Source organism: Pleurodeles waltl, chromosome 10, assembly GCF_031143425.1.
Source record: "Pleurodeles waltl isolate 20211129_DDA chromosome 10, aPleWal1.hap1.20221129, whole genome shotgun sequence".
Taxonomy (NCBI): Eukaryota; Metazoa; Chordata; class Amphibia; order Caudata; family Salamandridae; genus Pleurodeles; species Pleurodeles waltl.
In genome coordinates this window covers 77,099,843-77,125,952 of record NC_090449.1, presented here as the reverse complement: position 1 = coordinate 77,125,952, position 26,110 = coordinate 77,099,843, and the positions used below count along the sequence as shown (strand labels likewise).

Genomic DNA, 26,110 nt, shown 5'->3' with positions numbered 1-26,110 from the left:
AATATGATAATGTCTGCCAAATTTCATGTGTTTTAGTCATATGAAGTCATCATTATTAGCAAATTAACACTTTTTTGACTCCCCTAGTTAAATGTGCCACCTCCTTTGAACAATCAGCACATAACTGTAAAATACCAGGATTAACCTTAACATGATGAACCTCTGCCAAATTTTGCACAAGTTTGTTAGACAGCGCTTAAGTCATAGGGAAATTAAACATACACCTTTCCAACTGTTAAAGTATCTCTAAAATGTAACATCTTCATTCCCAAACCAGAACAGCTTTTGAATGATAGCTCGAAAACTACTACATAGATTTACATCAAACCAAGCAAAGGCACGTCTTGACTAAGATTCTACTTACATGCAAAGTTTGGTATAATGTTTTGTGTCAAGGAGCAAAGAATCCCACGGAAAGTAAGATGACATTCCCTTTCATTTATTTGGCCCCCCGCTTGATGGATTTGAACCAAAATTGCTATGAGGAACTCCACACAGATTTTCTTTTTTGGAAAGTTTTATTTAGAATTGGCAAACTACAGCAAAGTTATTAAGAAAACAAAATATGTCTTTTCACTGGAAACTCTGACCTAACCATAACTAAACCAACAGTGAACATTAATGTGGTTCAATAGAACATTATTTAGAACAACTGTGCTAATAAATGCACATTCACACATGTATTACTACAAATTTGAGGTTATTTCCAGAGTTGAGCAAACTTGACATGAGCAAACCACAGTTTACTGCCTCGCATATTTTATACTACAATAACTTTGCACATGGAAAAATATGATATGATTTTACCATGCTGCAAATCTAACTTTGTGTATCCAGGCTTTGGTTAAGTATCTATTTTTAAAACAAACATGAAACAATGTTATTGCATAATTCAAATAGGCAGATCCGCAGAGTATAGTATAGTATTTATTACCATTGTTGAACGAAGGAGAGGAGCATCGTGACCCGTTCTAGTCTTCGCCTCCCATGAATCCTGGCCTCTCCCCACAATCAACAACGGTGATAAATAGCATATTACTCTGCTTAGATATACTATTTCTATATGTGTTTGTATAAATATGTGTATAATACAAGACAGTATAAATATCACAGTTAGTGTCATGGATTAATTAACAGGTACATACTTACAGTTAAAGAAAAACATGAAATACCATTAGGAAAGATGTGGCAGGAGAACTGAACCTGAGATGTTGAGACTTGGTGTGACTAATAAAGTTGATGTGCTTAATATATAAAAATAAATACTAAGAAATGCAGTCATCACAGAGAATGCTAATAAAATCACTGTACATTCAGGCAGTCCTTTTGTTGCCACAGAAGCTTCTATTTGTCAGACAGGTTTTTCAAGCAGTACCTTATTTCAGGGTGTCACTGAAATTGATAGCAAGATCCTCGCCTCTTTTCATATTACTCACTTGACTGGTATGATCATTGAACCCAGCTTCCATCTGTTGTAATACGTAGCGTAATCTGTTGCTGGCTTCAGGCCATGGATTTACAGGGCAAGCCCCTGCCTTTCAGTTTTTTGCACTGCCTTCTTGGTGACCGTGGTGCACTTCTTTAAGATTTCATGTGCTTGAGGCCTTGGTGGTACCACTGGAGCATTCAACAAGGAGTCCAGATTTGAAGAGTAAAGGACGTGGTCAGAGACACTCATAGAAGAGGTTTTATCAAAGTCAGAATCCTTACTTGGCTGGCTGGGCAGATGAGAGGGCTTCCTTACAGCTGGTGTCCGCTTAATGAGTGAGCCATGGCCCTCTAATGGCAGGTCCATTTCTTCTATTTCAGCTACTCGAACTTTCCTCGGGCGAGGGATGGGCTTAGAGATAGTGTCTGGGTTATAGCTGCCTGCATTTCCTTGCATCCTGCTCAATTCTAGATTGAAAAGAGATTGGTCTGTTGACCCATCTATGGTGGGTAATCCGCTAAGGGATCTGGATTTCCTTTTGCTCAAAGCCTTCCGACGCCCTTCGAGCCTCATATTGGCTGAACTGTCTTGCGATGGGTCATCAACTGAGGCACTTGAGTTTGGCAAGGCTGCAACATTCAATGTGCTGCTGGCTATGTGCAGGTCAGGGGTAGAGGCATGAATGCCTTTGTTGAGGATAACGTGGAATTTCTGGTGTGGATTTGTGTATGGCTGAAGAAACATTGAAGGAATATATCCTGTACGCCCGTTGTACCTGCAGAAAGGTGGAAAAACACAATGAGATGAGAGAGTAATGCAAAGGCACAACCTTCTACCCATATCTGTGACATTTTGATATTGGGGATTTTTGCAGCTAGGAAGTCATCAGAAAAAAGTGGCAGATAAAGGATTAGAATCATAGCTGAACTGGCCAGAGAAACTGGGCTTTTCCAGTAGTGAGGGTTTAGGTGCATGCTTGAGATGCTCTGCAGTGATTTTGAGGGAAGACGAAGAAGCTGGGGTGTTTCTGAAGAATAATTTAATTCACAGCAGCTTCAATGGTTCCCTGAGGCCATATCATCCAGTACTTAACCCCTCCAATTTCCCTCTAGTCCATTCAAGCGGTTTTTTTAATGTTACTATATCACTGGATCCCAGGGAAGAAATGGGGCTGAAGTATCAAAAATGTCTCATGGACAGCTGTGGTTCTCTAATTTTCTGCGAGCTCGCTCTGCTGCATGCTAGCCTCATCACTCAAATTTCACGAAAATCTGGAAACGGTTCTTAACTCGCAAAGGAAAGAGGTGGCAGTAAGTTAAACAAGCATTTACAACGCAACGGGTCTTGCATTTGCTCGAGTTTGAGCTATTAGCGTTGTAAACTCCTAACCGGACTTTTCTTGCAACATTAATTGAAAGAAAAAAACGAACGCGATCGTGCTTTTTAAAACGCAGCGCTATTGCAGCTGAAATTGAAAAACAAAAAACTGCGCTATGTAAAACCCAGCGCAATCGCGCTGCGTGGAAAATAAAAAGATAAAGTAGTCCGGAAACCATGCTCGATCCTAAAAAAAAAGAGAATTCTTGTGAGAGGAATAGAAGACGGGGTTAAATATTGCAGGTGCAGAGGGCAGCGAGAAAACACCACAAAAACATCATGGGCGAGCTTTCAAATGAGCATTCATAGATAAATATTACATCTTGTTTAAAAATGTCTTATACTTCTTTTAGAATGTGTGAGCTTTGAAAGCCAGCTATTGAAGAATCACTGTTCCCATGTCCGCTTCCTATCACAGACCCCAGGGTTTCATCTGAGGCTTCGCATTTTTCAATCTTACCTGGTGTCCTTCTCAACTCGATTTGTATAATGTACTTGTAAAATAGCAGATTTATAACATCATAATCTATCCCATCATCACTCTAAAATTACGCAAAAATTTTATCGGGGGCTTGTTGTTTGGGCCACGTTTCCTTCAGTCACCAAGTGACTAGGTTTGTGGATGTATGTTTTAACAAAGACTTTGGCATGTGTAAAGGCCATACCGGAAGATGCCCCACAAACGTTCCCTGTCCTCAATCTAAATCTAAAAATATAATATAATATAAAATCGAAATATAAATATAAAAGTATTTTATATTCATAAAAGTATTTTTATAAGTATATTTATCAAAGTATTCCCGGTCCTCAATCTAAATCTAAAAATATAATTTAATATAAAATATAAATATAAAAGTATTCCCTGTCCTCAATCTAAATCTCAATCATGAATCGGACAAGAACAGGGCCTGGGCTGAAACATATACTACAACAGCAGCAGGTCCAACTAATAATTTATCATATTTTGAACTGTCATCTAGTTATTTAGGGGTAGATTTATTAAATACTCCTGCAACGCGTCACAATGCAGCAACCAAAGTTGCCGCGCTGCGTAGCAGGGAGATAGTAGAACTCTGCCACGCCTATGAAAACATGGCACTGTCCTGCTCTCCCCCCATCCCTGGAGCACAGCCAAGCTGCCTAACCCGTGCACACATCTTCGCACCATACTGCAAGGGTGTTTGCCTGAGACTAGCATAGGTTTTGGAGTGGAATCGTACTCTTCTTATAAAAAAAACTATGCCTAGGAAAACTTTAAAACTTTCCCTGCTTTGGATGTGTACTTTATAGTGCAGCACACATGCAAAGTTGGAAAAGTTTGGAGAAATGAAAACATTTCTCCAAGTTAAAGCCACTCTCAAAAAGGCATTCTATTTTGGAGCAAAAGCCTGTTGACTATTGTTAGTAGATGGGGCTTTCCCTCAAAACCCAGGGGTGCTTGCATGGAAATGCCCATGTACCACCCATGGAATACACTCTGAGGTAAGGTAATACAAAGAGCTTCTTTGCGTTACTTTCGGGCAACTTTCTATGCCTTTTTTGTTCAGGAAAGTAAACTCAACATAAATATTTTGCACTGGTTTAAATCACTGCGGTGAAGCAAACACTGCGAAAAAGTGACAAAATCTGCTCCTGAGTGTCTCAAACGCCTTTGCCTGGGGACCGCCCCAGGGATAAAGCTACAGTTTCCCAATGTGAAGAAGTGGTGGTCGATAACAGTGGGAGTCATAGGTCTCTGATCCATAAACACCCATGCAGTACAAAGGTGATCTGAGAAATTCCTCATTGAAAACTCAAGTACAAACAGACCAATTGTACATCAGAAATGTAGCACAGTCCAATGTGAGAAGAGGCATAGACAGGAAGATTAATGTCAAGAACACAAAACGTAAAAGATCCTTACCAGGCCGACCACCAGCCATTGTCTGACTTTTCAACAACTTCAACAACCACCCCAACATCCACACTCAGCTCGTCTGGACTTTTTGCCTCGTAAGCCTTCACTGCGTAGTACAGCACACCTAGAGAGAAGAGGGAATAAGGGGATGGGTGGAAGCAGGAAGGCAGCTCCAGCACAGCACCCCTTGGAACAGAAGCAGGCTGGTCAAAAGAAAAATCTGGAGATGTTCTAACAAGCGTGGACCAATCAAAGACAAGGAGGGCCTTGGACATAGTCAAGAATTGACCTGCCTCTGAGCAAGCTCTCCAGGCCTTGCTACAGGCCAATCCATCTCAGACCAAGAGGAAGTAAAAAGCAGATGCAAGATGTGTTTTGCAGAAACAGCAAATGGTGGAAATTAGACTTTGAAGTGTCAGGCACGTGGGCATTTCTCAGTGCTGAGCCACTTGTCTTCTGCTGCCCAAGGGTCAACTTAGTGTCCTCTCTTCTGTCCATTTAAAGCAGCATGAGCGACAAGTGTCTCCTGGTACTAAATGTACAGCTGGCACTTCTGGAATACTGTGGTAACTTAAGGCCAGGGAGACTTAGTAATTCAGGGAATCTCCCTAACTGAGAAAACGTCTTGAGAGGGCCTTATGTTCACTCACAAGTTCATTTGACATCATCAGTAATCACTAACAATAAGGGTCTTGGAGCGTCTCTTTGTTTGATGACGTCTTGTTGAGCTGTCGTGGTTCAGCAAGTACCAAATGGACGCCCATTTCCCCTAAAATGCTCCCAACTACTGACCACGACAGGATCAGAAAAAACAGCTCAGTGGGTTACTATTCGATCTCTGCGGTGTTTGCTCAGGTGGATGGACTGAGGAGGACTTACCCCCATAGGCCGACTCTCTTCCTCGCTGCGGCTCATTGGCGGATCCTGTTTTCTTTAAATATGGAGCAGGAAACCAGGCCAGATGTTTTTCTTCATTCTCCACCAACCACCAGCCTGCAGCAAAGAACAAAAAAGACATCTTCAGTGATTGGCCTTCTTCCCAGGATGCGCTTGTGCACTGGGGAGTACCACTGGAGCCAATCATTTGTTTGATATTGTTTCATCCAATCGCTTTTAAGGTTTCAGACAGTGGTATATAGGAGCTGCTGTAGTCAGAAAACTGTTGAGCTTTGTTGGGACAAATAAAACAACAGAATGAAGCACAAATGGTAACAAGTACACACATTACTGGTGAAACCTCACATGTAGGGTGGGCAAAGTATTTTTATACTGCAGAGGTTTTGCAAAGGTCCTGATTTAAGCACTTCACAAAGTCTGCAAAATTCCCAGGCTTAAGTTGGCCCTCTCCAACGCAAATATAATATGGGCACTGAGAATCAAAGTTTATTATCATGAAACCTACCGAAGGTGGAAAGTGCATGCAGGCTTTTTCTCTGCAAGTAAACCCTTTGCAATGCTTCTGTGTTTGCAGGGCACAAGTTATGATTTGTATTCAAATGACTGAAAACATACAAATGCGCAACTCTGTCAACTTGCAAACATTTCTATGAGCTTGAGACGTTTGCCGGAAAATAACTTTCTCCAGTTTTGGAGGTGATATCATAAGCCGCACACGGCGCAGTTTTCTGTAACTCCATTCCTGAATGCGTCGCACTGCAGGGCAGGTTTATGGGACAGAATGACTGGCAGTGAGTGACGGCGATGGTGCATATAACAGCAGTGCCCCCCCCACTTCTCGGCGTCTCTAGTAGAACTTTAATGTGCACGGCTACCAGATGCAGCCACAATTGTGAATACCTGACTTGACATCTAGCTGTTCTCTCTATAACGTTACAGTGGTAAAATTCAAATCTCTTTTTTGATGCAGTGACGTCACGAAGGAATGCGGAAGTGTCCCCTAGTTATACCTACATCATCCGAATCTCCACAACACCAGCAATAGTGCACCTGGTGGGAGCAAGCTTCTGGCGAGAACCGAGGTTGCCTCCGCCACTGCACAGGTGCATCTGTAAACCAACATAATTTTACCACTCTACTTGTCAAAAGCAGAGCAGCTCTTAAATAAAACAAAGAATCATAAATACATTGTTTGAAATTATAAGTTATTGTGAGAAAATCAAAAAGTGTAAATTCTCATCAATGATTGTATAGTTACAAAGCTTCTTTTGGTGACCAGGGTTTGGTCCTTATGTTGACGGATGAGGGCCCCGATATAGACCAAACCCTGGTGATCAATACGACAATGTCAGTTTACCCCTACAAATGCATCTGAGGAGATACAACTTAAAAACGATACTTGAGCCTTGATAAAGTGATTTGGCCTACGAGCAAGAGCGAAACACGTGTCAGATGCACACAATATGGAAATAATTCCTTCGCTGCATGTATACTCCTGAAACAAGTTTGTAAATTGTAACTTAGTGAAGCAGAGACCAAAAAATAAAAAAACATCTTATGACCTCATTGGATGGTGAATTTCTTTGAACATCTGTGAAAAGAGCATAATTCTATTATGCACTATTTTTGATTCACTCCATGTCATCAGGGGTTACCGTTCTGGGACCAGTTTTTTCTTCTCAACTGACCATTGTAAATTAGAGCTTTAGTCCAACTTATTCCATTGATATAAACCAGGACTACTGCTCCAACAATGCATTGTTTTTTTTTTTAATTGAATGCGCAGGAGTACAGCTGTGGCCTTGACGCGGTGTCATCTGGTCACCTTATAAGTGAAGGAACTTTAGTGAAGGCTTCAGCCCAGATCCTTCCCGGGGCTGTGCTTTCGGGGTGCCCAGCTCATGGCACGTGCAGGGGCGTAGCTAGGTGAGGGAGGTGTGAGCTTCAGGTTTCCCCAAAATCAGTCTGTCATATAATGTAAAAACACACTAATGGGGACAGAGCGCATGGGAGGGGTTTAAAGGGCAGTGGAAAGGGCGAGGAACGCTGTTTGTTAGGGGTAAAATATGAGGGGAATCAAAGCATTTTGTAAATTTACCAACATTATTGAAAATGTTCACAACAGAGAAAGGGAGAGAGTCTGTGCGTTTTTGTTCGTGTGTATGTAAACATACAAGGCGAAATCCGACTAAAAGCACCTGTACCCAACTATGTACCAGAAAATACATTTATTAGGGTGGTGTAGCGCCCCGAACAAAACCCTGAGGCTAAGCCCCTGTCACGTGCATTCTACCCCCACGTGGTTTCTGCGTTGAGTGGTCACGTTTTGCCCTCTAGGCCCTGTGTCAGGGCAGCCGTGCCTGCTGTTTCGGAGTTCGCTGTACATTCATCGGGTACTGTACCGGTGGTGTCTTTGAGCAACGCCTCCAGGGAGTCCCCCTTCTGCGCCTTGAAGGGTCGGCCCTTGGTGTCCTTGGTCTCGAAGTCCTCCACGCACTGATAGCGGTCAGAAGTGATGCGCCTTGTGGTTGCGGACTCGGGCTGCGGCCTCCCGGGCTCCTTCCGGCCCTCCGTGGCATCCGAGGGCATGATCACCACGCTGCAAGGAACAAAGAGTGGCACTGAGATGACATGGGCGGACCTGGGCAGTCCCAGGGTAGAGGCACGGGCAGTACAGGCGTGTTCTAAAGCAAGGCAGGGAATGTACATACAGAGACAGGCAATGCGGGACATGCATGAGCTGAGACAGGCAATGAAGGAAATGCATGTGCTAAGTCAGACAAGGCAGTGCGCGTGCGTACTGAGACAGGCAATGGACAGACCAGGCAGCACAGGCGTGTTCTATAACAAGGCAGCGAATGTACATACTGAGACAGGCAATGCGGGACATGCGTGTGCTGAGACAGGCACGGCCATGAATGTGCATACTGAGACAGGCAACAAGGGACATGCATGAGCTGAGACAGGCAATGAAGGAAATGCATGTGCTAAGTCAGACAAGGCAATGCGCGTGCGTACTGAGACAGGCAATGGACAGACCAGGCAGCACAGGCGTGTTCTATAACAAGGCAGCGAATGTACATACTGAGACAGGCAATGCGGGACATGCGTGTGCTGAGACAGGCACGGCCATGAATGTGCATACTGAGACAGGCAACAAGGGACATGCATGAGCTGAGACAGGCAATGAAGGAAATGCATGTGCTAAGACAGACAAGTCAGTGCTCGTGCGTACTGAGACAGGCAATGGACAGACCAGGCAGCACAGGCGTGTTCTATAACAAGGCAGCGAATGTACATACTGAGACAGGCAATGCGGGACATGCGTGTGCTGAGACAGGCACGGCCATGAATGTGCATACTGAGACAGGCAATGGACAGACCAGGCAGCACAGGCGTGTTCTATAACAAGGCAGGGAATGTAGATACAGAGACAGGCAATGCGGGACATGTATGAGCTAAGATAGGCAAAGCAGTGCGTGTGCGTACTGAGACAGGCAATGGACAGACCAGGCAGCACAGGCGTGTTCTATAACAAGGCAGCGAATGTACATACTGAGACAGGCAACAAGGGACATGCATGAGCTGGGACAGGCAATGAAGGAAATGCATGTGCTAAGACAGACAAGCAGTGCGAGAATATGCATACTGAGACAGGCAAGGCAAGGCTCATGCCGTGCATGCGTGATACATGTACACGGACAGGCAAGGCTGTGCACGTGAATACTGTGACAAACAAGGCAGTGCATGTGTGCAGTGCGACGAGCAGTGTAGTGTTTGCAAGTACTCACACAAGCAGGCCATTCTATGCATGTTCTAAGACAGGCAAGGGAGGCAATGCATGTACTGAGGCAGGCATGCAGTGCTCGTGGGTTCTGAGCCAGGAAAGGCAGTGCTTAAGTGTACGGAGACAGCCAGAGCAGTCCCAGTACATCTGTGCATGCATGTGCCGAGACAGACAAGGCGCTGAATGTGGGTGCGGAGACTTGCACGGCACCCCTAAAGGATTACACTTATAGAGTCAAACAGGAGAGTTAACGTGTGAACTGAGGCAGGCCGGGGGAGCAAAGCAGCGTTGCGCTGTACAATACCACGTATGTGCAGGATGTATGTAGGTCAGGTGACATATGTCTAAGGCAGGCAGGGTGGTCCACATGCCTCTAGAGATAGTTAGATACTAAGGCATGCAATTCAGTGCATGCCCCGATTGTGGCATGCAGGCTAGTGGATGCGGTGCTAGGACAGACAGTGCATGCTTGTAATGAGACAGGCATGTCAGATCAAGCAGTGTGCTATAACACCCACTGCAGTGCATGTAAATCCCAGTATATCTAGGTCAGCCCAGAGGCATGTAGCTAGACTAGTCCGTGCACACGTGCACTGCACTACTTGGCAGTACACGTACACACTAACCATGTAAGGAAGTTTGGCTGGATTCTAAGGGATGCACTGCTCTGCACTGCAGTGGGATACCCGGGGCAGTTTCTACGTATCCACTGAAACTGGCAGGACAGTTCAGGTATTTATTGACAGGTTTGTGGTGTGGCAGCCTAGGTGTAACTGGGCAGGTGTGTGTTGACATAGGCACAGCACTGCATGTTTGTACGGAGATGGGAAGGCAGTGCAGGTGTGCACTGAGATGGAGAGAGCAGTGCACATGAGTACTGATTTGATAGGGTAGTGCAGGTGTGTCCTGAGATGGAGAGAGCAGTGCACATGAGTACTGATCTGGTATGGAAGTGCAGGTGTGCACTGAGATGGAGAGAGCAGTGCACACGAGTACTGATCAGGTAGGGTAGTGCAGGTGTGCACTGAGATGGAGAGAGCAGTGCACACGAGTACTGATCAGGTAGGGTAGTGCAGGTGTGCACTGAGATGGAGAGAGCAGTGCACATGAGTACTGATCGGGTATGGCAGTGCAGGTGTGTCCTGAGATGGAGAGAGCAGTGCACACGAGTACTGATCGGGTAGAGTAGTGCACTGAGATGGAGAGAGCAGTGCACATGAGTACTGATCAGGTAGGGTAGTGCAGGTGTGCACTGAGGGCAGCAGGTCACCAGAAGTGCACTGAAGGTAACATATCTTGTACACAGATGTAAGACAGTCCAGTTGTGCTCAGATGACCAGGCCTGAGTCGGTGTGTACTGAAGTGGGAGGAACATTGTGGGGGCTGGGGTATCATTGGCAAAGGCGCCTGATCTCATTAGCTTTGATTTCGGATTTAGAGTATAGGCCTGGATTTATGCAGAAGGAGAGGGCCAAATTATGTGGCAGGGCTGCGAAAATTATGCGGCAAGAAAAGGCAAATTCTGTGGTATATGGTATTACTAAATTATTTCATCATTTTAAAACTTGGTAACACTGTCTGGGCATTGGGCGCACCCCATTAGTAGCAATTTAACCCCCAAATTTAGCAATAAGCAACACAAAGGTGACCAGTTAAGCTTTGCAAAGGGCCTTCCGCTGCGTGCAATGCATGCTGCTGCTGTTTTAGTAACTTTTGAACCTTTGAGTTGGAAATAACATTTTTTGAGGATAAACTCTGCAGATCATCCAGCAGTTGATGGATTATGTGGCAAACGCGATAAATCGATAATGATGTGAAAATTGTCGCGGCCAACAATTGCATAATTCTAGTGGCCCCGAGTATAGGGCCTTCAGTCACTGCATCTGCAGAATGCACTTGCACACAATGGTGAATGGCTCTCCCAGTTAATTGTGCTATTTAAAAAAAATGCTAGCAAAATACTGGAGGCAGGGCAGACTTTTGAAAAAGGGTCTGTTGTGATGCCAAAACCACAGATAAAAACGTTTCTAATACACGGATGACTTACAAACCTTTACTAATTGTAGTAATTAAGGCATGGTAATGCCAAAGCTTGGACAGCAGTCATTACAGCCTCTGTGGATTAGTGGCATTATTACTGTGGCTAGTGTTTCCCTGAAGACTTTGACACTGCCCTGAACACAACTAAAGCAGGAAGTGGAACCATTTAATAATAGATTCCAAAAGAGAGCACGTTTAAATTGACACTGTGGATGCTGCATGCCACTGGGCTGGCATTCATGAAGAGATTCGTGACCTCATGGGGTCATGTCCTGCTCCACCAATAGGGAGACTGCCAGGCCCGTCCCAACTCAGCCGTCACATCACCTCGTTGCTTAGCAATAATTCTGCATACTTTTGGATCAGCCAGGAGATCTGAAATCCGCTAAAATCAAAATCTTCGGCAGTCGGAATTTATTGGAAGCGACGAATAACACCTACTCCGAGTTCGTGGGGGAAAACGGAACTTTTGGTGCTTGACATTTTTCCAGTTTTAATGTGTGAGAATAATTACGTATTGAAGTTTTAAGTGCAGGTGTTGGATTTCATCAACCCATGAAGTCTGTTTATCTTACAGTTCAGAACAAGCCAGAGTGAAACACACGCGGAATGAACAAAGGGGTTTTCACAGGGTTCTGAATTTTATGGCCCACCCATAATGGGGGCTGTTAGTGGTGGTCTTGAAACCGACTGGGCTGGGACAGGTTTCGGCACTTGACCTAAGATTGTGTGATCCTGCACAATTCACTGTATCAGCATATGCTTCAATACGTAAACACGTGTAAGTTGAGAACACCTTTACAGTATACTGTCCTAATTTCATGTGCCTTCCTCCCGCCAAATCACATCCTGGCTTCTGTCACCTGGGTTTACCTGCTCCCCACCCCACTGTCCTCGCTCTCCATACACTCTGTCTATGGACATCACCTTCTGCTCGAGATCCCCCTGCCACAATAATGTCTTCTCTAATGCTGACCCAGGTTTCAATACTTTAAACATTTCAATATATTAATCTGGGTTGCTATGGCAGAAAGATTTCGTAGACAGATCGACGCCACATTCTGGAACGCTTGGATTACGAAATGTGTCCGGGGATGCATGAGCACTGGGGACTGCACAGGTTGAGGGCTGCTCACTCTGAACCAAACACACAAAAGGGACCACTGAGAGAAGAAACCACAAACAGCTCTGTAGTCCTACATCGCTTTTAACCGCCAACAACAGGCATTCTAGAGCGTTGCTTTGTTCGATGATGTCATCTGGGCTTGTGAGGTCGGTTGTGACATCATTCACTGGATGGGCCAGTTAAGGCTTCAATTCCATCGTGTTTGCATATATTGGGCAGATTTACTGACATGTAGTGCTACGGTTGTGCCACAAATGCGCTGCACACCGGCACAAAATGCTTATATGTTATTTACTTTTCAGTACTCAATTTTGTGAGCTAGAAAGTTTCCTGAAAGTAAGTAAGGGGCTTTGCACTGTTTTTTGCCAAAGGGGGGGGCATTCCTTTGGGTGGTCCATGGGTGTTTCCATGCAACCACCCATGGATTTTGAGGCAAAGCCCTATATGCTAACAATAGTAGTCAGAGTTTTGCACCAAAAAAATAATGCCTCTTTGAGGCAAGTGTTAAAAAATAAATATTGTATTTCTCCAAACGTTTCCAGCTTTACATTTGTGCTGCAAGTACAACACCCATCTAAGGTGGAAAAGACTTAAAGTTTATCTTTAAAAAACCTTTCCTAGACATGACACAGGCACCTTTGCACTTTGGTGCAAGGATGTGTGAGTGGCACTGAGTACCCCGATTGTTCACCAATGCTAGGAAGAGAGCAGGACAGCTAGAGTTCCAGGTTTTTCTTGCCTCCAAGTGATGCCGGTCAAAAATGCTAGTGAGAGCAATTACACCAGACCACGGAAGTGCAAATGATGCCCACAATGGCATCCTCGAGTCCAATGACATACTGTGTTTAGCTACATCAAAAGGCTCTTGGTGCTCTAAAAGGGTCAATGTTGGGACTCTATCTGAACCTCAAGAGCGGCAGTGGCTTGTCGATGAGGTTTATCATTATATTATCCAACAGCCCTTCTTGTCAAAGAGTGTCAGGGGCTAAGAAGGCTTTTAGGGATTTGTTGTTTGAAACAGAAGTTTACAAACATCTCTGATAACTTGCACACAAATGGGAAGATGGTTATTGGTTGACTGTTCGCTCAGGGATCAACAGCTATACTCCTATGAATGCCTTCATAAGAGAGTTCAAATATATGTATGTCAAGGTCTTGGTGTTGGATGATACCCTAGTAAATAGAAGTCCCATTAATGAATCAAAAAGACATATGTGCTTAATTGCATGAAGAAATTAATATGCATGTTGAGGTGATGTGCCTGTGAATTCTGGTAAACATCCATGATGTGGGACAGAGTGAATAATATACAGTAAATTAATTTTATAATTTTTGTCAAGTTCAACATTACTAGGGTGAGAAGAGTGGTGGGCCTAGTTCTCTCTCCTCTGGTCATGGGACTTTGAAATATAATCTTATAACCATCTATGTTATGTGCTGTGTTTTTTATTCAAGCAGATGAGCTTACCTGAGAGGGTATGTGAGAGACAGGTGGGGATGGTCCCATGAACTCACAATTTCCAAGACCAGGCTGGGCCTGAGTGCTTGAGGAGAACGCAGAGCCTGCAAGGGAAGCTGGCACCAATTTCTAGTTGGGAGAAAGAGCTCCAAAGGTTGACCTCATAGAACAGCATGAATTAAGCCAGGTCTACTGTTGCTTGCCTTCCAGTCAATGTCCAAAGACAAGGGTAGTGGTGGATGTTTACATAGTATTGCAGCAGTGAGGAGGTTCCTGGGATGTAGTAATTAATTAAAAGCAGATCACGTCTGTTTTGCAGAGAGAATATTGTATGGAAGAAATTGCCTATGGATGTTTTAGGTAGTGCCTGATTTAAAAACTGTTTGTGAGAGCAGGGAGAAGTAGTGAATTTGAGTAAACAGTGGCATGACATTTTTTGTGTCCACGGCCGGACAGTGCTGTCAGTGGGATGCACATGAAGTGGTGGTGCGGCAGGTTCACAGTGGCCACACAATGATATTATGTAAATCATTCACAGAGTTACAGCCCATGACACAGTCTGTACATTCACATGGAAATAAATGGCTGAAATTAGATAGGCAAATGTAATGATATTAGCAAAAGTGTCAGAAGGTGGATGTGGCTAGGGGAAGACATTGAGCTCAGTTTTCAAGAGGAAATGAAGTTCTACTTTCAACATGAAGGAAAGTTACAGATAATAGATAGGAGACTTTTGCCTCCAATCATCCTTTAGAAGCCTCTCAAAAACTGCAAATGTTTAAAAGGGCTATCCAGTGAAGAGAGAAAATAGCTTGTTTTGCCTTGTGGTGCATCTCGAACAATCAGCAACAATGGTCATTCTAGAATGTTGCGTTGTGTGATTCTGCCTTCTGGGATTTTGAGATCCATTGCGATATCACTCCCTTTAAAAATAATTTTCTAAATGTGCCATTTGACATGTTAACAAAATGATACTAGTGTAAAATGGTACTCCTTTCTTCTGGTCAGTGGAGAGAGGGCTTTCAAAAACAGACATTTGCTGGAACTCCTGATCCAGAAGCTTCCTACCCTCATTTTCTTGAAGTATTTCTGCAGAGAATCCTAGATTAGAAGAACCCGGCACACTCCTCTTATGAAACTGTCAGATATTCATGCTGATAAAGAGATGCCTAGGTACCAAGCTGCCAAACCTGTTCTCGTGGAATGATGGCTCCAGGTCGCGCCGCTGCGGCGTGTAGAACTGGGTCACGTCGTCACACTGCGAGACCTTGGCGTCTGTCTGGAGAAGGTCTCTGGAGTATTCCGCCAGCAGCTTCAGCTGCTCCATGTCTCTGTTGGTACCTCGAGCCCTCCAGAATACAAAAGGCACATCTGAAAAGCATTGACCCAACATTTAGTCATCAGCTGTAATGAATAATTGACCTTTCAATTTCTTAAACACATCACCAAATGAATAGCACAACACCTAGTATATAAATGATGAGGACTAAAAGCAATAAAACCCATTGTGTAATCAAACACTTCATACAGAACACTGTTTTATAGATGGTGGATGGCCAGTTATAGACAAATCCGGTTTCATTTGACTTCTGCACAACTGACTGTGTGTAGACTGAAATACAAACATACTGTGCAGAGAAAACAAAAGGGTGTCTTTATAAGAAATTAGACTAGACAGAAGATATTCAATTGATCTATAAATTGGTTACATATTCATGATCATTTTACATGTGCTGTGTTCTCCAGAATATGGGTTTATGTGCAAATGATACTTTGAGTTTTTGTTGAATAATCAATTTAATGGCTATAATGCAGATATAATATTAGGCAAGGGGGGAATGAAAGGAGTAGGGGGTGGTTGGATTCTAAATAAAATGGAATAACCATAGACGTATATCTGAACATTTTAACTGTGCATGACATTTCGTAATTATTAAATCCAATAATTTATTTCTGCACACCTATGTTCAACTTTGATGTGCAAGATCGTTTATGAACGCAGTCAAAGTTCTGGAGAGCGAATGTGGTGAACATACAGACATTTGATAATGACTGTTGACCAACCAAGCCCGTGCACAAAGAAGAGAACTGGGCAAAATGTAGCAAAAAAGGAACTGTGGGCAGAGGATTAAGGGCCTGGTTTAGCGTTTGGAAGATGGGTACTTCCTTACAAATGTGACGGATATCCTGTCTCCCTCATTACATATGCATTATGTCCCAATAGCCGCCACGTTTGTGACAGAGTAGCTGTCCACCCAACTCTAAATCAGGCCTCAAAGGTTTATCAACCACAACATGCTTATGAGAGGCAATCACAAGGAAGCTCCAACATGCAACACCCAAAATGTTGCTTTAGTCTTTGAATACTAGAGGAAGCCATGAAGATTTGCAAAAATCACACATACTTGTACAGAAACACAATATCTACTTGATTGCTGGATGGTAATGACAACACAATATGGCTGAATCTTAACTTCCAAGCAGATGACTTTTTGTCCAGTATTTTGGAACGAGAGGGATGTTATTGAGCAAGTGATATTGCACAGGAAATGGTTGCTTTCTGCTTTGTGACAATATTTACAGTCTAATACAACAGTGGTTGTAGAACAGGGTGTGTGTAGCAGTCACCCAAGAACAACATTCACTGTGTGGGTTTTGTCCCTTTGCCAATGTGCAAAAGATGTCACTGTGTGACCATGTCTGTTGCTTAACTCTGGGTGGTGAGAAGTCCACAGGGTATAGGTAAATATTATAGTCACAATTAATTACAAGAAGGAAAGGAGTAAGTTACAAAAGCTACTCCTGTCTTCATTTTTCCTCCATATATAATCAACGTAGAGCCTTGAAAGAGCCCCTGACACATCTTAGCAAGGGCGAAACATATACAAGCTGAATTCTTTTTGCAACCAATTAGTGCCAATGGTACCATGAGTTTCTGTCAAAATACCAATTGTTAAATAAGAGATATTCATTAAAAATGATGGGCAATATATCTCGCAGCTTTTAATACTTTAATCAGTACTACACGAGGACTCCAATCCATGAACATACGATGGTGCCTTCAACTTATAAGCCATATTTCCAGGTTTTAGTGCCCATAACCGTGCGCTCCCACCTTGATGCCTCTCCAGTTTTAGCTCCGCACTCAGCCATGTATAGAACAACAGTAGACACATCTGAAAACTTCTGCACTGCAATACAAATACTTGCACATTAACAGCTATTTTAGGAAACAACCCCATTTTTACCTCCACTAGTTGTCAATCTACACAGACATTTACCGAATAGACAGGATTAACAACATGGAAAGTCACTCAATTAAGACATCTTTTGTCTATTTTTCTATTCTACAAAATATTTATGGACAGGAAAGGCTGCCTTCTGTCTTTAATTAGGTGTAAAAACCAGTAAAAATGGAAAACTGGAAGCCTAAACAATACTAACTGTTCGCTGGGAGTACTAACTCTGTTGTGGTTTTACCCACACGAAGGGGCAGTCAACAACCTGAGCAACAATTTGTTTCATAAATTATGGAGCTCCAGCAGAGAGGAATGGGGTTTAAAAATACATCCTTCGAGGCGCTTTTTTTGTTCAGAGCAGACGTGCCCAAGAGCCTGAACTCTCACATCACAGTTCATGTAAAAGCAAAGCATGAGGTCTTGGCTTTGTTGGTCACGGTGACGTCACTGACTTCTCCAAACCGTAGCTTCACAAGGGTAGAAATTGAGGGTCCCTTCCATTAAGCAGTTTTTACATTACGAAAAAGTCAACGGATTTGGATTTTGGACACTTACAGATGTGTTTATCTGCTTACCGAGAAAGATATGTCACAATCTGATGCCATGCAAAAGAGCTTCACATGTAACATTAATATACAAACATGCAAAAGTGCGGCCCCAGTGCTGAGGCTTCTAATTTCTGACCCTTTACCTTTGAACTTGGGAAGAACTCGTTCAGACTTCTTGAGGAAACCGGCTTCGATTGGGAATCGCTTCTTCAGATCTTTCTGAGAAAGACAAAATGGTGACTGAGTGACGCAGTTGCCACAATTGGCAACATCGCGTGTTCTTTTCAGCTCATAGTATCAGCTATTCTCTGACTCATAAGCCCCGTTAATTACATCGCATCAAATTCCTGGCCCCTCCCCTCATTTATCATTAGACATGATTTGGGTTACCTTGGCAACCAACTCCCTCCCCCAAACATTTTCCAGATTGAGCATTTGGGCTCTCCCCAAACAATTTGTGGCTAGCAAAAGTTCAAACATCCTGAAATGTATCACAAAGTGAGAGGGTCACTTCCTTAATGTGTCAGTTTATCAAGTCAAGGCAGCCAGGAACACTAAAATTGTCGTTCTTTAACTACAAAAAGAAATGAAGTTGTGAATACAGAGGAAATATTTAGTGGAACTCGGTTCCTGTTAGCCCCTGCTCACTTCGACCACTTGCCTACCCACTTTGGATGTAGAACACAATTACCTGAAATCACCAACAAACCTAATAAAGCTTGGCATTACTTGCCCCCTCCTGAGGTCCTTCTAATTACAGCCTCTCATTCCATTGATTGTGCCATGATGCGTGCACCCACATGGTTTTTCACGCCTACTTTTTACCTTTTTTGTCCATTGTTGTACTCACGTTCAATTTCTTGAACTCTTCGAATGTCCTATAAATGAGGATATTGTTGCCGTCGGACCAGAGCACTGACATCATGTATGTCTGCGAGACAAGGAAGAGACAACAAGGGTCATCCAGTTGCATGTCACACCGCCACTGTTACTCGTCATTTTTCTGTGGCAGAAGCACCTTTGACCTTTTGTAGTTAGCAATTTGTATTACATTTTCAGATACAATTTACAATGTGTAAAAATTGACATCAATTTCTGATTATTTAATATTAGTGAATCACTAAGAAAATTCTGTAGGCAGGAGAAAATATAACAGAACCATTACAATGACCCTTCCATCTCCAGGTGCACATCAAGCACCCAGGATTAATAGATTCAGTATCTACCTGTGTGGTTATCGTCTACTCGTATATGATCCTATCTTCACTGCTTCTCCCTCTAGGCTGGGGAGGAAAGGGGCTACCTCTATAATACACATGATGTATGCTTAGAATGAATTCCTTCCTTGCCATAAACCATTTAGTGGTCTTGTTCCTGAAGAGAGCTTGAGCCATTCATCTGCGCCCCTGGATCTACACATTGGATAAAGGTTGCCATGGTGACGGTAGATGGAGGATTTTGAGGGGAGATTGGTCCTAATCAGTATTATAACTTTGGAATGTTTGGAGCCCCATTGAAGACAACGGAGCAGCAGAGGACCAATAATGACTTGCATACACTTTCTACTCCAATGCTGGTCTTTTTGCTTCTCCCTGTCTTAAACATTCCACTTTCCCTGGGTGGGATGTTCTAAAAGCTTCAGAGCCCTTCTGCCTTGGCCTCTTTTGCTTGCTAAACCTTTCGCCAGTCTTTGGTTTTTGGGCCCTGGGCAGAAAGGGAAAGCTGGGGCCCTGCTACTCTGCACATCATGCGACATTAGACGATAGGACATCACTACACCTTTTGTCTTCCTGGTATGAATGACAACTTTACAAGAAGTAACTTCCCTGTAAGGAGTATCCAAGAATTTAACTAAAAACATAAAAAATAAAAACTCTATTAAATGTAGATGCCTTTATTCTAAAGCAAACATCTGTACAATTTTGTGATAACGGCTAGCCATTTACCCATTTTTAAACGTTCAGACCTGCACTATAAATGTAAAATCTATATATTTTTTTTTTTACATGCATAAATGTAAATATACAGTATGTGTATGATTTCTTTGGAAGCAGCATATTTAGTATTTCTCTTCACCTAACTATTTCAAGAATGGAAAGGGAATCCTTTATCCTGAAATAGTCGGAGAAGCTCTGCAAGAAAGTAGAAAGGGCCTGGCAAAAAGAATAGCGAGGAAAAGGCCAAATACAAACTTGCCTCAACAAAATACCAGGGGCTGGTTAATTCCACCAAAAGGGAATACTAGGAAGGCAGGATTGAGCAAGCGAACAAGTCCAGAGAAATTTTTTACATTTTTTAAAAACGTTTCGAAACCAATAGTCAGCCCTAGAAGTAAGGAACCTTCTGCTTAATGGTGTGAACAACTGGCCACGTTCCTCCATAATACAATTCAGGAAATACAGATTAGTCTGAACGCGACAGTGACATCGGATGCTGGCTTAAACACCTCGTCGAAGGCCCTAAATGATGTGTCCAATTCTTCACTTTCCTTGAATTCACTTTCTATGGAAGACACTGAGACTCACATTCTAAATCTGAAGTCGAGCTCTCCTTTGGACCCATGTCCTAACTTTATTTTGGCTCCGGGGTGAAAGCCATTCAACCAGTGGTCAATACACTGTTAAATGATTCCCTGTCAACAGCTTCTGTCCGTCTTCTTGGAAACAAGCTAAACTGTTACCCTTTCTCAAAAAAACGACAGCTGACCCTAATGTTTCAGGGAATTACAGGCCGATTTCTTTGTTGCCAGCACTGTCCAAATTATTGGAAAAATGTGTTAAATCAGCAGCTGTATGAGTACCTAGAATCGAATGAGCTATTGCATCTCAGTCAGTCGGGTTTTCGGCCGAAGTCTAGTACTGAGTCTGCACTGCTGTAAGTGTCAGAGCTGATCAGAAATACACTGGATGCTGGGGAAAGGCCGTCCTCATCCTGTTGGACTTGTCAATAGCTTTCCACATGGTTCCCCCTCTCTAGACTGCTTTCTAGGCATAGGGATTGGGGGTTCGACACTGAAGAGGCTGAACTCGTTTCTAGATGACAGGGGCCAGGAAGTCTGGATGTCCCCATTTTATTTAGGAACTAGGAAAGTCACAGTAGGGGTTCCCCAGGGCTCAGCCCTTGGCTTGACAATGTTTAACATCTGAATGACCCCCGTAAGTGACTTTGGTGGAGTTCTTTGGGGTCAAATTCAAATGAATCCCCTACGCTGATGACACTCAGCTTTTCTTCTCTTTTAAGCAGGGGGATGTTATCTCCCCTGATTCCATCTAACCATGTCTTACTGGGTCTTTCAGTGGATGTGCTTGAATCAACTAAAGTGCAATGCAGACAAGGCAGAGGAGCTGAGTTTTGAGCATAATTTCAACCTGAACTGGCCGATTCACTGGCCTGAGGGAGCCACCAGGCCCAACTTGCAGGAAGAGGAGGCCAAAAATCTGGGTGTCAAGGTCGGCAATCAGATAGTCTCCCATAAACAAATAAACATGGTAGTAGGAATGTGTTTCGGGCTTTTACGCTGAGCAAAAAATATTTCTGTATGTTCTTTCCTTTTCAGCCAGGAAAACGGTGGTACTGGCTTTGAATGATTATGGCCAGGCTGGATTATGCTAATGCACTCTACTCAAGCCTTCCGCAGTATGTGGTAAAAAAACAGTAATTAGTACAAAATCCGACAGCTCGCCTATTGCTGATTCTGCTGAATCCCTCATCTAAGGGAGTTGCGTTGGCTCCCAGTTAACAAAAAAATTATTTTTAAAATGTTGCTCTTAAATTTCAAAGTGCTGCATCAAACTGTTCGGCGTCTAGGATACAACATTGTAAATCCTTGAGGGACCTGCTCTCCTTGAACAGTTATCAGGTGGCAGTTCCGAGGGTCCGCTTGTCTAAGCCATGTGGCCACTCTTTTTCTTATTTGAGCACTTACTTGGAACAAGCTTCCCTTAGACCTGTGTTGAATTCACTCTGTGGGTCAAATCAAAAAGAAGCTGAAAATGTGGCTTTTTGCTCAATAATTTGATTGGCTGGCCCTACCCCCGTCGACTGTGAAGTGCGCCGGGACACTTCTCTGACTAGCCACACAGTACAACTCCCGATCTCATTTAATTTCATCTTATTTCCCCTCTACTATCTAACAACCTTCATGATGCAAGTTAAGCTAAAATATACATAATATCCTCTTCAGACTGTCCAAAAGAGGTTCAGATTCTTCAAGCCCTGCGCTGCACATGCACATAGCCCTCACTAAAGAGCATCTCCTGCCATAGGGCACGTCTCATCCATTAGATCACATCTGCACCACTAGACCACATCTCCTACATTCCACATCTCCTGCACTAGAGCACATCACCTTCATCAGTGCACTTCTTTTCCACTAGAGAACCATCTCCTACATTCCACATCTCGTCTTCTGCACTAGAGCACATCACCTCCATCAGAACACATCTCTTCCAGTAAAGGACCATTCCTTTCTGGAGCACATCTACTCTACAAGATTACTAGACCACATCTCCTCCACTAGAGAGCATCTTCTCCGCTAGAGCACATCACCTCCATCGGAACACATCTCTTTCACTAGAGAACCATTCCTCTGCTGGAGCACATCTACTCTACAAAATTAATCTACAACGACCCTCCATTAAAGAGCCTCTCCTTCAATAGAGCACATCTACACCACTAGACCACATCTCCCTCATAGAGCACATCGCCTGCATTAAACCACATCTGCACTAGACCACATTTTCCTCATAGAGCACAACTCCTGCACTAGACCACATCTCCTGCGGAGACGCACATCTCCTTCTCTAAAGCACATCCCTTCAGGAGACCACATGTCTGACAAAGACTACATCACATCTGATCCACTAGACCATCATTTCCACTAGACTCCATCTCCCGCACAAAACCAGACATCCTGCCCTGGACCACATTTCCTCACAGAGCGCATCTTCCTAACTGAATCACATATCACGCACAGACCACATCTCTTCCCCTAAAGCGCATCACCTGCACTAGAGCACATCTCCCGCACTAGAGCACATCTCTTCCCCTAAAGCACATCTCCTGCACTAGAGCACATCTCCCGCACTAGAGCACATCTCTTCCCCTAAAGCACATCTCCTGCACTAGAGCACATCTCCCACACTAGAGCACATCTTTTCCCCTAAAGCACATCTCCTGCACTAGAGCACATCTCTTCCCCTAAAGCACATCTCCTGCACTAGAGCACATCTCTTCCCCTAAAGCACATCTCCTGCACTAGAGCACATCTCTTCCCCTAAAGCACATCACCTGCACTAGAGCACATCTCCCACACTAGAGCACATCTTTTCCCCTAAAGCACATCTCCTGCACTAGAGCACATCTCTTCCCCTAAAGCACAGCTCCTGCACTAGAGCACATCTCTTCCCCTAAAGCACATCTCCTGCACTAGAGCACATCTTTTCCCCTAAAGCACATCTCCTGCACTAGAGCACATCTCTTCCCCTAAAGCACATCTCCTGCACTAGAGCACATCTCTTCCCCTAAAGCACATCACCTGCACTAGAGCACATCTCCCACACTAAAGAGCACATCTCTTCCCCTAAAGCACATCTCCTGCACTAGAGCACATCTCTTCCCCTGAAGCACATCACCTGCACTAGAGCACATCTCCCGCACTAAAGAGCACATCTCTTTCCCTAAAGCACATCTCCTGCACTAGAGCACATCTCTTCCCCTGAAGCACATCACCTGCACTAGAGCACATCTCTTCCCCTGAAGCACATCACCTGCACTAGAGCACATCTCCCGCACTAAAGAGCACATCTCTTTCCCTAAAGCACATCTCCTGCACTAGAGCACATCTCTTCCCCTGAAGCACATCACCTGCACTAGAGCACATCTCCCACACTAAAGAGCACATCTCTTCCCCTGAAGCACATCTCCTGCACTAGAGCACATCTCCCACACTAGAGCACATCTCTTCCCCTAAAGCACATCTCTTCCCCTAAAGCACATCTCCTGCACTAGAGCACATCTCTTCCCCTAAAGCACATCACCTGCACTAGAGCACATCTCCCACACTAAAGAGCACACCTCTTCCCCTAAAGCACATCTCCTGCACTAGAGCACATCTCCCGCACTAAAGAGCATCTCCTTTCCCCGGACTTCTTTTTGTCTAAACTCCCTCCCGGGTTCCCAGAATTCCTTTCGTATTTATTTAAATGGAACTCCCCCTGACTGCATAAAGGCAGAAGGAAATGTGTACAGACTTTGACTCTTTGAGGACACAAATACGTTATTTTTAAATATCTCTACAAGGGCCACCGATAGTTTGCTAATTACAATTTCAGGAAAGTTTATTTTAGAAGCCCCAAGTGATCCCGGAAAAAGTCAGTTTCTATTACAGCCGTGTCAATGAGTTCTTGATTCACTCCTTTGTGTTCCGTTTCCCTTGACACAGTCGCCGCACCCAGAAATACCTGTCGAACTAGAAAGAAATAAAGATAAACTATTCTTTAACCTTGTACGCCAAAGCCAGTCCAGCCAGTCCACCTGAGAAGTCCCAGGAGGGAGAGAGGTCGCCGCCCAGCCACAGCCTGACTCACTTGAACCAGAGGGAGGCTGTGTGTCGAGGACACACTGTGATTGAAGGATGGAGAGTGCAACGCTTGTCAAATTGTACTCGAAACGTCTATTCTGTGGCGACTTTGGTACCATCAGTGCCCCTTACGCCATGATCGGAATTCCTAACCCGGCCCCTTAGGGTGACCAGACGTCCAGGATTTCCCCAGACAGTCCCGGTTTTTAGAGAACTGTCCCGGTGTCCCGACGCTTCTAATTTTAAATAAATGTCCCGGTTTTTGGGACAAAGGACATATTATTAAATAAATGTCTCTGTTTTTGGGGCGAAGGTCAGATCATCTATGAACGCATAAATTAAAGAAGCCTACAAAGTATGAAATAATTAAAGTATTTTATCTGTTACTGTCAGGCAACAAAGTCCCCTGTCTGCTCCCAGTCCCCGACCTTGAGTGTGGTTTTCAGCACATCCTTAGAATTAGTTCCTGGGCTCGTCTCTCTGGTTAAATGACGCTGACCCACCTCTCAACGCCATAGTGCTTTCCTTGTTCCCCTCTGGCTCCAGCCGCTAGACTCTGTCCCATTTCACACTTCCCCAACCCCCGGTGCCCCCGATGAACCGGACAGGGCGTCGCACCTGTCCTGTGTACTGTACCTTCTCTCTGCTGTGCTGTATCAAACCGATGCCTCTGGCATCCACCGGGTACCTGCTGCTCCCACTGCGGGGGTTCATGGCCTCCGGGGCTGCGCCAGTCCGGGCCATGGGCATAATCCGGAAGTTGGACCCCGAGATGTCCGCGCAGAATACGTTTTCAAAGCGCCTGCCCGTTCCTGCGCCTTGAAGCGTCCTCACACAGTCTGTCCTCAGAGTTTGCGAGGTCTTGCGCTTTGAGGTGTCCTCAAGAGACTGCCAGGCGCTGTAGTTGGTGGGGTCTTCAGAGTCTCTATTCTCTGAGACAGTCCTCTGAGAGTTTATAGAAAAGCTGCGCCTTGTAGCGTGTCTGCGGGGTCTAAAGAGAGGATGCGCCTTGAAGCATTCTCACAAAGTCTATTGCTCTGAGACCGTCCTCACAGCTCCCTAAACGTCTTCAACGAGTCTATCCTTTCAGACACAGTCCTCGCCGAATCTATGGAGATGCTGCGCCTTGAAGCTTCCCCACAGAGTCTGCCAGGCGCTTTGAGGTGTAGTTACAGAATCCGTCCAACGATGAGCCTTAAAGCGTTCCCGCAGAGTAAATTGTCACAGAATCCCTCCTGAGGCTGTTGCTGAAGTTGTTCTCACAAAGTCTGTCAGTTCCAGCTCCTTGAAACGTCCTCACTTAGCTGTGGCGCACGTAGGATGTTTCCAAAGTTTACAGGGGCTTCTTCCTCTCCAGGTTCGCAGAGCACACTGAGAGTACCTGGGAGTTTCACAGGAATATAAACAGGACACTGCCCTGCCCAGGCTCGCAACGAACACAGGTGGACCCTGAACTTCCCACAAGGCACCTGTCCTCCTAGGCACCGGGATTAAGAATTAGCAGGTGGAGCACCTGTAGGATGGCTCCACCAATCACAGCCGCGCCCGCTTCCCTGTCCCGTGATGGGATCAAGGGAGACGCACGGAGAGTTTCCAAACCCTCGTCATTAAAATGGCACAGATTGTGCAACTGCTCCCAGGGTGGAGGTGGCCGGAGAGAGGGGAGGGATCAGAGGAGGGACGGCGGTGTGGGAGCAGGACGAGCAGCTCAGACCAGGACCGCAGAGCGCA

The 26,110-nt window shown here is 44.4% G+C and overlaps 1 protein-coding gene across 1 annotated transcript; it reads right to left on the bottom strand.

Moving 5' to 3' along the window:
• Window positions 1-499: 499 nt before the first annotated feature.
• On the bottom strand, window positions 500-26,110 carry LOC138261119 (NADPH oxidase organizer 1-like). Its single transcript, XM_069209782.1, has 8 exons — window positions 25,016-26,110; window positions 18,650-18,730; window positions 17,943-18,018; window positions 15,203-15,383; window positions 8,003-8,199; window positions 5,583-5,696; window positions 4,710-4,827; window positions 500-2,204 (listed from the first exon to the last, which is right to left on the bottom strand). The coding sequence occupies exons 1-8, from the start codon at window positions 25,127-25,129 to the stop codon at window positions 1,517-1,519; spliced, it is 1,569 nt and encodes a 522-aa protein (XP_069065883.1). The 5' UTR covers window positions 25,130-26,110; the 3' UTR covers window positions 500-1,516.

What these genes read in the sequence shown, in the direction of transcription:
- LOC138261119 (XM_069209782.1), bottom strand. Translation starts at nt 25,129, where the DNA reads ATGCCCATGGCCCGGACTGGCGCAGCCCCGGAGGCCATGAACCCCCGC. An exon ending in AAGAGTTCAAGAAATTGAAC is followed by an intron (nt 18,019 to 18,649) that starts GTGAGTACAACA and finishes TGTCTTTCTCAG; the next exon opens with AAAGATCTGAAGAAGCGATT. An exon ending in AATGGCTGGTGGTCGGCCTG is followed by an intron (nt 2,205 to 4,709) that starts GTAAGGATCTTT and finishes ACCTTTCTGCAG; the next exon opens with GTACAACGGGCGTACAGGAT.